Genomic DNA, 16,484 nt, shown 5'->3' with positions numbered 1-16,484 from the left:
AAGAATTAGCGGTGGTGGAAGTTGAGAGTTGAGTGAAGGTAATGTGGGATTTCTCCTTTAAAAGAAGAATGTGTCAGGCACTGCCTATAAAGGGGGGGGGGGTCCTGGCTCCTCACAGATTCCTACGTTGCTCAAATTCAAAAAGTGCTTTTCATCAGGCAAAGTTTCACCAACAAAACAAATTGTCGAGGCAAATGCTCCTGTTCTCTCCACTGAAATAAGCGTTTTTGCTCCATAATACTTACCTGGTTCTTCAATATCCATGTATTTCTTTTGTAACAGACGCTCAGCGGAATCCTAAATATTGAGCTGGTGAAGGACAAAACAGCAGATGAAATAACAGAGGTACACATTTATTTCTTTTTTTTACAAATGAATCATAAATGAGTGATGTACATGTTATGTGCTCCTGAAAATGGCCTGGTCGTTTATTTAGTGCTTGACTTTCAAAATATTTTCTAATTGTAGACTTGCCATATCGAATGGCCTGAAGGCTAAATGATATTGCATAGAGTAAAAGGTAAATGATCGATTTTGCACTCTGCCCCCTTTTCTTTTCTCCAATGTTTTTTGCCTTTATTCTTTTTCTGCACCTAAAACCTTCCTGCCGTAGACATTGAGATGTTTGCTACATTGTCTGTACAGTAATAAGACAGGGTGACACCGCTTGATAGTTATGATAAACAGGTGGTTCATCACTTACGCTACTCAAACCACACTGAGGTGACAGATATGAAAATGTAACTTCTCTGTTGATTTTAACACGTTTATCTGATCAAGGATGACACATTGTAAAAGCTCCTTGAGCTAAATGCCAGTACGAAGGGCTTTTTTGGGTTCGCTAGGTATGAACAAGACATTGTGGATGAATCAGATTCCAGTCATTTCAGAAGCAGAGCTAAATCTGGAGTCCAATTACTAACCTTTCTGCATCTTCTCTATTGTATATTAAAAATGAACGGGATTGCAAGGCTTTCTGCCTATCAAGACCACATTGAACTCGCATAGGATATTCTGATGACAGCCCAGTCATTGGGCATGCAGAATCCCATTTTTATTTATGTATTTATTTAGGGTTTTGTAAAGCACTGCATACCAGAAGGTGCTAGCCTCATAGCCTTGGGGTAGTGATGCCGGAAGGGGAGAACTCATTTGAAAGGAGAAGAGGTAGTTGGTCAAGTAGTTATAGAATACTGCCCGTTGGTATTGAGCTTTCATTCAATTGAAACTCCCTGTACACGGGGTTTACCAACCAGCTCAAAAGAAGACTGCAGACCATCCAAAACACAGCAGCCACACTAGTCCTCAACTTCCCACGTCGAACCCACAGCTAAGGGAACTAAACTGGCTCTCGATACACAAGTATGCACAATTGAAACCCCTATCCCGCACCTACAAAGATCTCCACAATACTGACCCTGCCTACCTGAACAGCCACATTCACTTCCACCAACCTTCCAGACACCTCGGACTTCGGATGGAGTCACTGTTCAACAGTGACTCCATCATCTGTTGTCAGGTTGATGGTTCATTTGTGCATCAGATATTGGTACTGATAAATTCACTACACACTCAAGGTCATCATTCAACAAATACAAACTAATGGACAACATCATTTACTCAGAAAACTAACTGATGTCTCCTGTGTTTTACTGAAAGACATTTTGTATCTCAGTTTTGTTATGAAAATATAATAGCACACACAGTAACAGGACTGATGCACATTTCTTCTAACACAATAGATTTAACTTTATGCTCTCGCTAATATTTAATTAGATTTAATAAGGTTTGCCTTTTAATGTTTATTCATTGTTCTTATGTCATGCGTAGACCACGTATGTGCTATCTCTTTGGAGAAATTTTGTTTACTGTTAGTGGGCTTGGAGTCCTCCCTTTACTTACCATTGGAGGGCTTCCAAGCCACTCGCAAGTGTTTGCTTCCTGCCTGTCAGTTTTGCGGTCAGTACTTCCCTCTTCTTTCATGTGGCCCTCCCCTAGAGCATGGCCCAAGTACTTGTGTCCTTGCACTGCTCGCACTTTTGGGACCTATTGTTTTGCTTTTTGGTGAACTACTCTACAGAGAGCATCTTTCCCAGCTGGCTCTGTCGTTTGCTTGTTGTTGTAGGCTAGCCTGCATGACATCTTCTCTCCCATGTTCTCCTTGCTATCTGTAAACAGGCCTTTAAATCTTGTTCTTATCTTGTCTCATTTGCTGTGCATTCAAAGACAGAGGTCAAATGCCAGGCTTTGTATTCTGAGAGAACATGGTGTGGTGTTTACTTTTCTTTTGTAGCGAGGTGTGGCTCACTGGTTAGAGGCGGCAGACCCGGAGGCTGAGAACGGCCCGGGACCAGGGTTCGATTCCCGACGCGGCAGGGTCGAGGACCAGGGTCAGCGGACTGATAATTCTCGCCTCGGTGCCCACTTTGGGCAGTGATCACACTCGGTAACTCTGGGCATTAAGCTTGCCTCATCGCTACAACGGCCCCCCACAGACGCCGGGGATGCCTGGCTTCACCTTGGAGATACCCAGCATGGGACCATCTCACAGGGAAAGCCAGGACGGGTTCCCCAGCGGTCATTCGCGCCAGGATACTCCGGTAGTAATTGAGCGCGCTACAAAACACCTTACATTTACATTTACATTTACATTTTGCAGACTTCAATTTGAGAGAATGTATGTGATAATCCATCCTGCTGAGTAACCATGTGAGAGGACAGGCTGTAGGATGGTATCTTTTCAAGCACACAACAAAAATTATCTGTGCTGATATTTCAGAATACATCAGAATGGAAACCGTAGAAATGAAGCACATTCTTTTTTGAAGTATAGTGGAAAGACATATTTTAATATGATCAAAACAAATCAATGCACTTTGTGATTACTTTTCCAACAATTATCATTTGTGTGCAGTAAGTTGCATGTCTTTGCAAATGTAGGAATAGGAAATATGTTGTCTGTTATGCCACTGCGCTATCTCACCATGCATGCTCAACATTATGCCACTCTCTCTACAACAATCTACACCACTTCACTCTACAATGCTCTTTCCACTCTATGCCATGCCACTCTATTCCACGACATTTCACTCTAAGACACTCTACGACACGGCTCTCCACTCTACGCCACTCCATTCTACCCCACTCCACTCTACCCCGATCTACCGGACTCCTGTCTACCGTAATCCACCCAAATCTACCACACTCCACTCTACCCCACCCAATTCCACTCATGTCTACCCCACTCCACTATAATCTACCCCATTCCACTACAATCTACCCCACCTCAATCTACTTCACTCAACTCTGTCTATCTAATATACTCCACTTCAATCTACCCCACTCCACTCTAAACTAATCTACCCCACTCCATGCTACTCTTAAGCCATACCCCTCTACATGCCACCCCAGTCTACTCCACCCCACTCCACGCTACTCCAATCTACCCCATGCCACACTGTTGTACAACATGACTAAAACACATTGCCAAAGCCAATAGCTCTCATAGGTGAGAGCTATTGGCTATGCCATTGCTTGTTATATTTATTTATTTATTTTATTTATTTATTTTGAGAGTTTTATATAGCGCGAACAAGATCTTTGCAGATAACAGCGCGCTTTACACAGGCAGGTGGAAGGGTAGGGGGACAAGGGGGAAAGTAGGGAGGTAGATCATCACGTTCATGTGCATAGCAAAAACAAATTATTGATAGTATAGGTATGAGGTAGCACGGCCTAGTTGGAGCGTAGGCCATCAAAACGTTGTGAATAATACCGAAATCGATAAAAAACTGATATGAGGTAGCAAGGATCTAAGCACTTTAGACTAATATAAGTCCAGACACACGTACATAGGAATACATAGGCTGTATCATAACAGAATACTGATAATACTGTTCGCAATGAAAATCAAACGAATTGTTCAAGTGTATTTAGCCATAAGGATACTTTTGACTTCTTTCTTAAAAAGAAGGGAGGAAGAGATGAGCCTCGTTTCAGGAGGAAGTGCGTTCCAGATCCTGGGCGCCATTTTTGAACTCTACACAAATAAAAGGTCACTTCCATGTGCTCTTGGAAGGGGGGGTACCCGCAGGGACAATGCTGATCAGCTAGATCAGTAATCCCAGAGGTGGCGTTCAGGCAGATGCTTAATGGGGCAGTATTGTATTTCAATGATACATGGATCATTTTGTGACACTACTAATACAATACGTTTCGTGGCAATTTGATATAATTCGAGACAAACTAATGTTGAAACCATAACACATACAGTTTTTATGAAAGACTGCTGACTGTGTTGTCTGTCCTAAACTTAACAAGCATTTGCAATGCAATCGGCCTCAGCTTTGGGACCTTATATGTATTTAGCTATGCAGCAGATTAGCCTGGGTGCTGAAACAGCTACTGTTCTTTAACATGGAGGGAAAGTAAGCATCAAACTGTGTGATACACCAGGTATGGGAACACATGGAGAGAAGTATTACCTTTCAACAGAAAATTATATAGTCCAAAGCTCTGTTTTAATATAAAATCAGGGCCTTCAGTGGTCATATCACTGAAAATACAAGATTTGAAAAAAATATTATGTACGGGTGCTCGTGGAAGACAATTTCTTTGGGCTGGAATCTAGAGAATGCTAAAGTGATACTGGTATTTTACAGACCTCTGCTGGTCGTTTTCTATCAAGAAAGTTAATAGAGGCAGTTGCCAGAAAAAAAAGGTAAAGTCCCTCAGCAGATAGCAATTCTGGTATTTTACTGTCCTCTACTGGTCATTTTCTATCAAGACAGTTAAATAGAGGCAATTGAATAGAAAAAATGCCCCTAAGCAGAAGCAGACAAGTCCTAGGGCTGAACTCTAGAGTCCACAAAGCACATACACATATAAGTATATACAAGAGTTCTCGAAGGCTCGACCTAAAAATACGTGGTTTACGTGGCAGAGCTTGCATTTGTTATTAAAGGTTATGATTTTAGTGAACGTGGATTAACAGGTGCATATAGCCTTCCCATTTGGAAGGAAAACACCTTTAACCCCTTGCATGCTCATGACGAGCTCAGCTCGTCATGAGCTACAGTGCTCCGGTGCTCATGACGAGCTGAGCTCGTCATGGCCCTTAGAACGCTCGCACACTGGGATAATTCCCCTGCTGTGCTGAACTTTCTATTGAAACAGGTGTGGCCGTGACGAGCTCAGCTCATCATGAGCACAGGAGCACTGTAGCTCATGAGGAGCTGAGCTCGTCATGAGCACCGGGGCGCTGTGCGCGCCGCCCCCCAGTACAGCAGAAAAATTACCCCAGCAGCCAAGGGGTTAATAGGAAATGAGATAGACATGTGGGTTTTTTCACTAGGTTGTCCATTCAGTGAGGTCTGTAAACATTTAAACTACAGATAAGGAAAACACTAAAGTCATCCTTAATCTCTTGCTTTGTATGCCGCATCACCTCCTAAGCGATGAAGGAAGTGCCTTGCGTGCCCTTTGATTGCCCCACTGCAATATTTTAAAGTTCTTGCTTGTTTGGTGGTGATTTTTAGGTTGAATCCTACTAGAGAGCGAAGCTGTCTGGTTTACTAAAGGCATCTTGCGACATTCGGAAAGCTTCTCTGGGACTGCATTCCGTCCATTGTTTGCGCTGGCTTTGTTGTTTGTAATTCACATTTGCTTGCTTTCTATTTGCTGGATTTATTTGTTTTAAGCTCTCTAGCTTGATTTTGTCCCTTCCGTAATGAAAACCCTATTTACAGTATCCTTCCAACAGTATTCGATTTCTCTAAACAGACCTTTAAATATTGTTCTTATTTTGTGACATTTGCTGTGCATTTAAAGACGGAGGTCAAATCTCAGGCTCTGTCTTTTGAGGGCGCTTGGTGTTTCCTTTCGTTTTCACACTTCAAAATGAACGGGGGGATTTATCTGACAAACTTGCTGTGTAAAGCTTTTCTTCTAGCCCGCAGCAAAGTTTAAATGTTTGTAATAAACTGTGCAGACATTTCAGAATATATCAGAACAAGGAACATGCATATAAAGTGCATTTTTTGTAATCCTCAAGTGTGGTAGAACAAACTATTGTAACATGATCAAAACATATCAATACACTAGCTGATGACATTTTGGCACATTATCATGTGTGTGCTGCATACTTTTATCACTGAAACTGTATGTCTGTGTAAATGTGATGGTCATTTCAATTGAAAATGTGTTGTCTGTTATGGCAGTGCACCACCACACCATGCATGCTCCACTTTCTGCCACGCCTGTCCACTCTACGCCATTCCTCACTGCATTCTACTCTGCACCAATCCACTGTACTCCATTGCACCCTATGCCACCTCACTCCTCCCTGCTTTACAGTACACTACTCTACATTATGCCAATGCACTATACACCACTCTGCACCACTACACTCTACATCACTTCAATCTAGTCACTCCACTCTATGCCACTTCACTCTACTCTGCACCACTCTATGCCACGCCACACCACTCCCTAGTCTGCAACACTGCACTCCACCTCAATACACTCTATGCAAATGCACTCTACCCCAATGCATTGTACTCTGTAGTACTCCATTCTGCGCCACTGCACTCTACGCCAGTCCATGCTACACCACTCTACTCTGCACCACTGTACTCTGACGCTCTACTCTACTTTACCCTGCACCACTCCACCCTACCTTACCCTGCACCACTTCACTCTAAGTCACTTAACTCTACCTTGAAACAATTCACTCTACGTCACTCTACTCTTCACCACTCTACTCTATGCCACTGCACTTTACACTACTGTACTCTAAACCACTGCAATCTATGCCAATGCACTCTACACCACTCTACTCAAAACCAATACACGGTATGTTACTGCACTCTATGCCAGTCTACTTTGCACCAATACACTCAATACCATTAGACTCAATGCCTCACCACTTTATACCATTGCACTGTACGTCACTGCACTCTATGCTGCTCTGTTCTACTGTACTCTGTCACTCTACTCTGTACCACTCTACACTATACCACTGCACTCTACGGCACTGCACTTTACAATACTCTACTCTGCAACACTACACTCTATTCTGCGGCCCTCCACTCTACGCCAATGCACTCTACGCCCCTGCACTCTACATCACTGCACTCTGAGACACTATGCCACTGCACTCTACTCTGCACCACTGCACTCTATCCCACTCCAATTGGTGCCACTCGGCTCTGCACCACTGCACTTTATGCCACTCTACATTATTGCACTCTGCGTCACTGCACTCTATGCTACACTACATCACTATACTCTGTGCCACTCTACACCACACTACACAACTGCATTCTATGCCACTTTACTCTGCACCACTACACACTATGCAATTGCACTCTACTCTCCACCAATGCACTCTGCGCCACTACACTCTACGCCAATCTCATCTGCATCGCTCTACGCCACTGCACTCTACTTTGTGCCACTATACCCTGCACCATTCTACCCTTCACCACTGCACTCTACTCTGCACTATTGCATTCTGCACCACTGCGCTCTGCCCCACTATTTGCGACACCACTCTGATCTACATCACTCTACGCCACTTCACTCTGCAGCACTTCACTCTACACCACTGCACTCTACACCACTGCACTCTACTCTGCACCACTCTACACCACTGCACTCTAATCTGCACCACTCTATGCTACTGCACTCTACTCTGCACCACTGCACTTTGTCACAAGTCTACTCTATTGTATTTATAATTGTTTGATTACTTAAAATCATGACAATTTGGATAAAAAGAGAAGGCAACACAAGTCATCTTAAATACGGCAGAGAGAAAAGCTAAAAGTATTAAAAGGTACATTGATACAAGATGTTTTTAAAAAAATGTGCGAAGTGGTTACTAAAATACATTGGAGCATTATGTCCTTATTGTTATATATAAAAAACCCAACCTTGACTTTCAGAAAAAACAAACGGGAGCAGCATCAGTAAGTGTCTCAGAGTGGAATAGAGAACATGGAAAACCAAGTATGTTTGTGGATGTTCAAGTTACGGCACTGGGGGAATGCTGAACATTGTCAAACATTCTACAGTCACAGATCTGGGTTAAATCAATCGTTTATGTGCTTACCATGCCACCCCAGTTTGGACCCAGCCATATGCAAATCAGTGTTGACCCTGCACCCCATCGGAACAGTCCAGCCTGAACTGCCAGGCCAGGTCCACCTTGGATAGGAAACAAGCACCCTGGGACCACTTTCAGGGTATCACCCCATGTCAGCCAGACTAGTTTCAATCCAGTGGCACAGTGAGCATAGAACACATGTCTGGGCATAACCATGCCACTTATGGCAACTACACGGTACAAAAGGGGGTGGTGACGGACGGAGCATCTGAACCAATTAAACACTCACACCCAGTCAACAGATCTGGGTTTAATCCATCACCGTTGTTTAGCCCACTTTGCCACCCCAGTTCAGACATGGCCATATGCAAATCAGTCTGACCCTGTGCCTCATGGGAACAGTCCAACCCGAACTGCCAAGCCATGCCTTCCCTTAGGGTAACTACAGCAGCACAAAAAGATCCTTGCTCAAAGTACCACTCAATTCAAGCTAGCCTGGCTGATAAGGGGTGTTACCCCGAAACCGGTTCCAGGATGCTTGTTTCCGGTCCAGGGAGGACCTGGCCTAGCAGTTCGGGCTGCACTGTTCCCATGAGGAGCAGGGTCAAGACTGATCCGCATATGGCTGGGTCTGAACTGGGGTGGTGTGGTGAGCAGAAGAACGATGGATTTAACCCAGATCTCCAGACTGGTGGTGAGTGTTTGAAGAGTTGCAGCACTCCGTCCATCATCTTGTTGTGTTTGCAGAGTCGATTAAACTTCCAAGTCATGGTTCTGTATTCAGCGTTTGTTTTTTGTTTAACCTCAAAGCAGAGTATCTCTAAAAAACATTTAAGCAGTGTTCGTGACGCAGGAAGGAATTTTCTGCCTGCCTGTGATGAACCTTTTTCACCTCTTTGTGACAGCGGTGTCTTTCATATGGTGGTAATCGGGGTGAACCAGTGCTGGAATGAACTCGGTGCATAGGATGGGCCTTCTCGTGCTGGGAAGCCGGCACATCGCTCTGTCCCAAATGGAACGGGGAAGCACGAGTCTGGTGGAATGGAGCGTCCTCCAGTTGATGGTTGATATCCCATTACAGCAAGGTTCTAGTTCAGGTCTTAAATCATAAAAAGCAGGCCCTAATTTAACAAATCATTCCCACTGCACATTTCTAGAGTATGCATTGCTAATACATGGTAATCGAATAGTAAAACTTCAAGAGAAGTGATGAAGTCCGTGCAGTGAGATGGAGTCTCACTGCCCTAACATGCCCTAGCACCAAGGCACGTTTCGTTATCACTGGACCAATAAAGGCCAAACCTTGCATACTTATGTTATAATTACTAATCATTTTCCCTCTTTCATAGATCTGGAAGCAGTACTTTTCGATGAAAGATACAGTTTATGCTGTGATTCCGGTAAGCAGTTTTTGACAGTTTCATATTCACAATTATCCCATCACATACTCATGATCTATCCATCCATTCATTTATCACATCGTTCATTCATTTATTCATCTGCTTTAATGTATAGGCATCCTATCTCACACTCGTTTTGTCGATTCAGCCCAGAGCGTAGTGCATCGACAAATAGCCATAAAAGAACAACCGTGGTCTCCGTGCACAACATCTGAACACTACTCATACAGGCCATGAGACATATGCTTGCGCTTTCAACCATAGCACTTCCACTTAGTAGGGTACTTCCTGTCTGGAAATGCTCTTTGGCACCTCATCGGGTGTATAAAGCACTATATAAATGCAACCACAGTATATGTTGCTCATCACTTCTGGGGAAGATGGAGGAGTTGCAGATCCGGGATCCCTTTACTTGTTTGTCTATTCGCCAGTTCTAGGGATGTCGAGGGGCTCGACATGAGAAAAAAATGACTGAGTTTCCCTGCATGTTTGCACCGATGTAAAATCCACAGATTTCAATAAGAAGTTTATGGAATATTTGGAGTTTCCTTTCTCAATCTATATTCTCGGACTGTGTGGTCACAGTTCACCTCCCAATGAGCAGGTGTCCAGTTTGGTATAAGCCACTGTTGCCATGGGGACAGAGGGATTAGGGAGTTCGAGACTGAGGAACTCTTTAGAAATTTTCCATATGTTTACATAGGCTTTCTTTCTGGACATGATGCATTATAAGTGTTCTTACCTTGATCTCCGATAAGCACTGCACCCGGATCCTTCTGGTATGACTTGCTCTAGGTTCTCTTGACTTGTCGCTTCAAAAGCTCAAGCTGCCAAACTATGACAAGTTCTTGTCTCCGTCTCCTACATCACCGCCTGACGTGGCTAGCAGAACTGGTTGGACCGAGGACTTGGGGCTCCCCTTCCACCTCGACATCCCACTGGTTCCACACGACTGCCTGTCCAACAGTCCACATCTGGTAGCTCCTTTCAGCTGACCTGGGGCTGGGTTGTTTACTGCACCCAGTGCCTCCCCTGTAGCAGCTGCTTCAGACATGCCAAAGCCTCCTTTTCCACTCTTACAGATAACGACGTGGGCAGCCAGGGACTTGAAGTGTGTTCTTTCCAGCTGCAGAACCAGTGGGGCTATTGTGGCTCCATCATGACGCCTGGGTTCAGGTGTGGCAAGCTGACCCTGCTGCCTCTGTGCACACACAGGGCTTGCTTGTGTGCCATGACTACATCCACCCAGTGGCCTCTCAGTTGTACATTTCACTCCTGCAACTTCACAACATCACTACATCTGTAATCTCATTCACATCAATCCTGGTTGTTTAAAGAAAGCCTTGTGTGTTGGTGTCCAAGGTTACTCAATGGAACGTTTCTATCTGAGGTTACTTGTTGGAAAGCAGTTTTAAAAAAGTGAAATGTATTCTGGATGCAGTTGTCGTCTTTATTGTGTCAAAGACCAGTTTCTTTACTTCGCAGTCCTATGCAGATTGGACATGGTTGAATCTGCGCCATGACATACTTTCTTAAGTTTTCTCTTTCCTTCACCAGGGACCCTCCTTCGATGTTCTCCAGCGTCGAGCCCAGACCTGCCCCTCTGTAAGTGACACCGATTTGTTGTTGTTTTTTTGTTTTGAAGCTCAAAACCTACTGCCCTTTGCAACAAAACAGATGTCCAAATATTGATTGTGCCGAGCAGCGTTACCATGGGACATCTCTCATTTCGACGGTGCAGATGGTGTCCAGATGACTCTTCCAACGCAGGCTGATGCTCTGCTGTGAGTCACAGTGTGAGATTCCCTCAATGAAAGCTGCACTACTTTGGCAGTAAAAAAACAAAAACTCAGCAGTCTAGAAGAAATCTTCACAAGTTTAAAGCAGTGAACAGGCAATGGAAACGTATAAAGTTTTCCCAAAATACATAAAGGCTTTATTCATTTGTATGTATGGATTTATGTATATGGTATTTCTGTTGTGTGAACTTGAAGGCAGCAAAGCACTGTGCCTAGTCAAAGACAAGCATGAAGTCAACATGTAATAAAAAGAAGCTGGGTTGTGGTTGGCTAATGCATTTTGATGTATTTTTCTTTAAAGATGTGAGTCTTCAATTCGTTCCTAAATTGAAACAGAGATTGGATCAGTCCTGATGGATATAGGGAGTCTGTTCCAGATCCTAGGTGCACTAATGTAAAAGCTTTTGCTGACTTGGTTTTTCTTTTTGAAGATACTTTGTCTGCAGGCAGATGGTGTCCTGGCTGCAGGTGTGTAGAGAATCACCAGATATGGGACCCTATTATGTAAAGGGTGCACTTTCCCTGTTTGCACCCGGCACACATATTAAAACAGCTGCGTTAGGCGCAAGCATGGAAAATGCACCCTATTACATGGAATCCGCTGCCCCCAGAGCAGGCACGAACTCGCACTGCCCCCAGGGCAGCGCATTCCTGTGAAAAACGAATTGCCTGCTTTGAAGCTGCTCCTTGTTTTCATAGTGCAGGCAGCAACCCGCCTTCACTTTGAAGGGGTATTGGAGATCCCCTTGTAAGCAAGTGCAGTGAGTCTAGAGGGCTGCTCTCTGGGGGTGCACTGTCAGTGCGCATCCTCAGAGCTTCTTTGCCTCTACGCCCAAATCTATAGTACGCCGCAGGCACAGAAGCAAAGTGATCCCACCATTTGCATGGGTTACACCCCAATGCAAATGAGGGAACGCCTCCTAAAGATAGGGCTGTAACTTTATCTGCGCTATCGGTATTACAGGAGGGGACGCACAAGCGTCTATTGCCCCTTCTGTAATACCAAAGTGCCAAGGGGGTGCTCAAAGCGGGCGCAATCGCCCGCTTTGCGCACCCCCTTGGCACTTTGGTATTACTGACTCTAAATGAACTTCAAGGCTTTTGTTAATCATTGCAATTTTTAAAAAATGCATACAGGAGAAACCGTGATGTTATTGTTTTTCTTAGGTCCACAGAGGTAAAAGTAGGACGTAATGGGTGTCGAGGCATAAGACCACCCACCATATGTATATAATCCAAAGTTGGCAGGGATTGTTTTGGCGAAGTGCCCCTGCCAATGCAGTGGGAACGCTTTGACTAACACTGAAGTGCCATCCATTTACTCTGTCAGGGCAGCTGTCATCATTATTATTTTGTATTGAAGAAACAAATTGGCAAACAACTGGCATCTTTTAGAAAAACTGAAACATTGGTGGCTGTGCCATGCAAGACATTTTCTTCATGTAGGTGATTTTCATGTGTTTGATTAGCATGTCTGTGGTGCTGGTCTTAGGCAGGGAAAAAGAGCCAAAAGGGTGAAGGTGGTGGCTCTGTGGCTGGTAAAGCCGGCTGAGGGTCCTCCATATGAGACGTGGTGGTTCTCTTACCTCTAAATCAGGTAGCAATCATATGAATCTGGCAGGGCAGCAATGTTGATTAATGATGGTTCCTCTGCCCAGTAGAACTCTGAACGCCAACGTCCAAACCTTTGTAATTCATCAGTTAGTCGTTCTTGCATGTTGGTTCAGCATTGGAAAACGGATCTATAATGGCATTTTGTGGTCGCCAAGGCTTAGTTTGCAAAATAGGACAATTTGTGACTGCAAAATTGCCTTTTTGAGTTGTACCAAACCCAAATTGCTGTTTTGTAATATGTCATCGAATTCCAGTTTGGGTCTGAGATTGCATAACGAATCGGTATTTAGCAGGGGTGCTTTTAAGGCATCCCTTCCAAACAGCGATCTGCAGTGGGATGTGTAAGAAATTGGTTTACTGTTTAGGAGGAGTAAAACTCTACTCAAGCAGCAACCACAGTCCTTGTCAGGGTAAAGTCACAAGCAAACCCCAAATTAACCTGTGCTCAACCCTTTGGTAGCTTGGCAGAGTGCAGTCAGGTTTAACTGAGAGGCAATATGTAAAGTATTTATGCAAAACTTCAAACAGTAATAAAGTGAAGCACAAGACAAGAAAAATCCCTCTCCAATTTAGAAAAAAAGTGTAAAATGTAATAAATAATTTGACCAAAACAGCAAAAATCCAATCAGCATAACCGGAGATATGCAATTTGAAAGATTTAAGTAAAAAAAGCACAAAGTGGCAAGTGTGATTATCTGGTCAAGCTAGACTGGGACAAAGTCACAAGTTCAGGCCGACTGCATTGAAGTGCAAGCTGGCTGCAGAGACACAGTTAGGCTCGATGAACAAAGTGACTTAAATCTTGGTTGTGGAGCGTTGCGAGGTCCCGCTTCTAGAATGCGACGTGCAGCAGCGGTTTTGAGGAGCTGCGATGCAAAGCCCTGTGTTGTCGGCGAGGATGCCACCGACGAGAGGCTTGTGATGCAAAGACGTGTTCTGCTGCAACCACAGCTGGACTGGCAGAGCACCTTCAGGCCCACTTCCATGGGTCTAGGACTGTGGTGGCTCCACCTGGGAGGGTAAAAGTCACAGCTGGCACCGTCCTGCTGCTAGGTCCAAAGTTGTTGGACCTCTTCTGTCCCTTAGGCTCTTAGGGGGACACCCAACTATCTCTTGTGGTTCTGGGTTCAAGATTCAGGTCTAGTCCTTTTCACTCAGGCAGGAGGGCAGCACAGGGGGGCAACCGAGTTACAGTTCTACTTACAGCTGTCCTTCTCCTGTGTCTTCCCCATGTCCCAATATGTACTAAAGAGGGTTCTGGAAGTTTCCACTGCCTAATTCGGTGTCATGCATCATCCCATTCCTTCCTGACCGCTCCTTGTCTAGAGACGCAAAAGACTAGTGGCATACACTTTGTGAGTGTGTTCAGACAGTGCCTTTGTAATGTGAGAATGGCCCATCCCGCCTATCTTCCCTTTGTCTCACTGTCTGAGAGCAGTACACAAGGACCAACTGCCAGCTACACCCACTCAAATGACCAAAGGACAGGCTTCAGGCACCAAATGGTAAGGAAAAGAAAATGCCAGCTTTCTAAAAGTGCCATCAGAATTGTGACTTGAAATCATATTTTACCACTAAAGAGGGCTTTAAATTACAATCCTTTAGACATCAAACCCGAGCTGTATACCTGCTCCCAATTGAACATTTTCTCTTGTTAACTGTAATAAGGAAGCTCAATGTTATCTTAAGGGAGAAGTAGGCCTTTCAGTAGCGAAAAAACACATTTAAGAGTTTTTCACTACCAGGGCTTGCAAAACTTGAAAGTACATGTCCAACTTCTTAAATACACTGCACCCTGCCCTTTGGGAAGTTTATGGCCTACCCTAGGGGTGACTTATACATATTAAAAAGGAATTTTTAGGCCTGGCAAACCTTTATTTTCCCAAGGTCGAAACTGCAGTTTAAAATGCACACTCAGGCCGCAATAGCACACTTGAAACATGTTTAAAGGACTACTTAAGTGGGTGCCACAATCAGTGCTGCAGGTTTCCTAGAGTATTTATTTAACAGGTCCTGGGTACCAGGGACTTATCGGTAAATTAAATGTGGCAATTGGCTATAAGCCAATTTCACAATGTTTAAAGGAGAGAGCACAAGCACTTTAGTACTGGTTAGCAGTGGTAAAGTGTGCAAAGTCCTAAAAGCCAGCACAAATGGATTAGAAATCAGGAGGGCGAAGGCAAAAAGGTTTGGGGATGACCCTGCAGAAAGGGTCAAGTCTATCTGGATGTATTAATGTTTTGCCACTGAAATTCAGTTGCTTAACATTAATATTTTGTCGACTACTGAAACAAAAAGTAGTAACACATATTTTAGACGGAAGGGGTCCTAAAAAACATTTGGCACTGCCTAGTCGTAAAAAAAGTTTGTAAAACTTTTAATATTTTTTTTTGTCACTGTATCCCTTTTTCTTTTAAGGAAAACGGGCTGAATAAAAAAAATTGCTTTATAAAAGCAATCACATACATTTTAGTCTGCTGGCAGAGCATATCCCTGTGATGGCAGTTATCCATAGTGGGTCGCAGTTTGTGCCCTACCTCATTAAAATTCATGAAGTAGGTCGAATTGCTACGTACCGCGATTCGGTATTTTCAGAACTGACCTATAAGTACACAGGTCGGTTTGCACAATGCCACACTGTTCACAGAAATAATGGTCACAAAATCTGACCAATACTTTGCCACCAGTGTTTAGTCCATCTGCCCCATAGATTGCAGCGGTTCACAGCAGGGAAAAGTGAGTCAGGTAAAGTTGTTCACTGCACTACAGTTCTTTAACTTCTTGAAGGAGAAAACAAAATAACATCCAATAAACTGCGGGATTCACAATGCAATTGAGCAGTCTGCTCAGGTGTACAACACTGTTTTATAGTTTTAGAACGCTTGAGACTTGAATGTGTTCTTGGTCCCCATTGTGACTGTTCTCTTTTCATGCAGTTCTTGTACGCGTTACCAAGGCGAGAGGGATATGAGTTTTATATGGGCCAGTGGTCGGGTACAGAGCTTCACTTTACAACCCTCATAAATATTCAGGTAAGGATTTGCCAGGTTAATTAGAGCATCTTTGTTTGCTGGTAATTTATGTCACTTTTCCCTAGTCTGTGTAAGCTCTTTCTTTTATTGCTTGTCATTTCTGTTTTACTTCTTGAACATTTTCCACTCCAGCAACTACTGTTGAAGCTATCACAGTGCTATAATATCTTTCTGGTCCATTGTTGCTGTGGTTTTTCTGCCGCCTAATGATACACCAGAACATTTCTATTGCATTATTGACTTTATCAAAGCAGCTCCCCACATAGAAATTAAACTTTTTTGCCATAGTGTAGCACCTTTCAGCACATCATAGCCTTTTTGGGGGATGGAGGGGTGGTGGAGCGTTTACGTGTATTCATAGAACATTGCTTTGTCAGAAAATATGTGTGTTCAGTACGTGTTCCTTTTCCATGGTTCAGTTCCAGAAGTACCTCTGGGCTCTGTGTCAGCTAGCATTGCATGTCTGTGAATATGTACTTAGCCAAGGCTACTTATCTTCCCTTTAGGTCCAAACCTCCAGGCATGGCTTTTT

At 43.9% G+C, this 16,484-nt stretch overlaps 1 protein-coding gene across 1 annotated transcript in view; it reads left to right on the top strand.

The window, feature by feature from the left end:
* ATPAF1 (ATP synthase mitochondrial F1 complex assembly factor 1) overlaps positions 1 to 15,952 on the top strand; it is a gene marked incomplete at its 3' end in the record, with an annotated part of 86,050 nt that extends 70,098 nt beyond the window's left edge. The window contains exons 3-6 of the mRNA XM_086948667.1: positions 283 to 345; positions 9,457 to 9,507; positions 11,065 to 11,112; positions 15,857 to 15,952. Coding sequence (XP_086804793.1) covers positions 283 to 345; positions 9,457 to 9,507; positions 11,065 to 11,112; positions 15,857 to 15,952 — 258 coding nt within the window. The remainder of the gene's footprint in view (positions 1 to 282; positions 346 to 9,456; positions 9,508 to 11,064; positions 11,113 to 15,856) is intronic.
* Positions 15,953 to 16,484: the final 532 nt, after the last annotated feature.

This window comes from Lissotriton vulgaris, unplaced genomic scaffold, assembly GCF_964263255.1.
Source record: "Lissotriton vulgaris unplaced genomic scaffold, aLisVul1.2 SCAFFOLD_4791, whole genome shotgun sequence".
In the NCBI taxonomy this organism is placed as follows: Eukaryota; Metazoa; Chordata; class Amphibia; order Caudata; family Salamandridae; genus Lissotriton; species Lissotriton vulgaris.
Note: the sequence above shows the minus strand (reverse complement) of the source record. Positions and strands in the feature narration are given on the sequence as shown.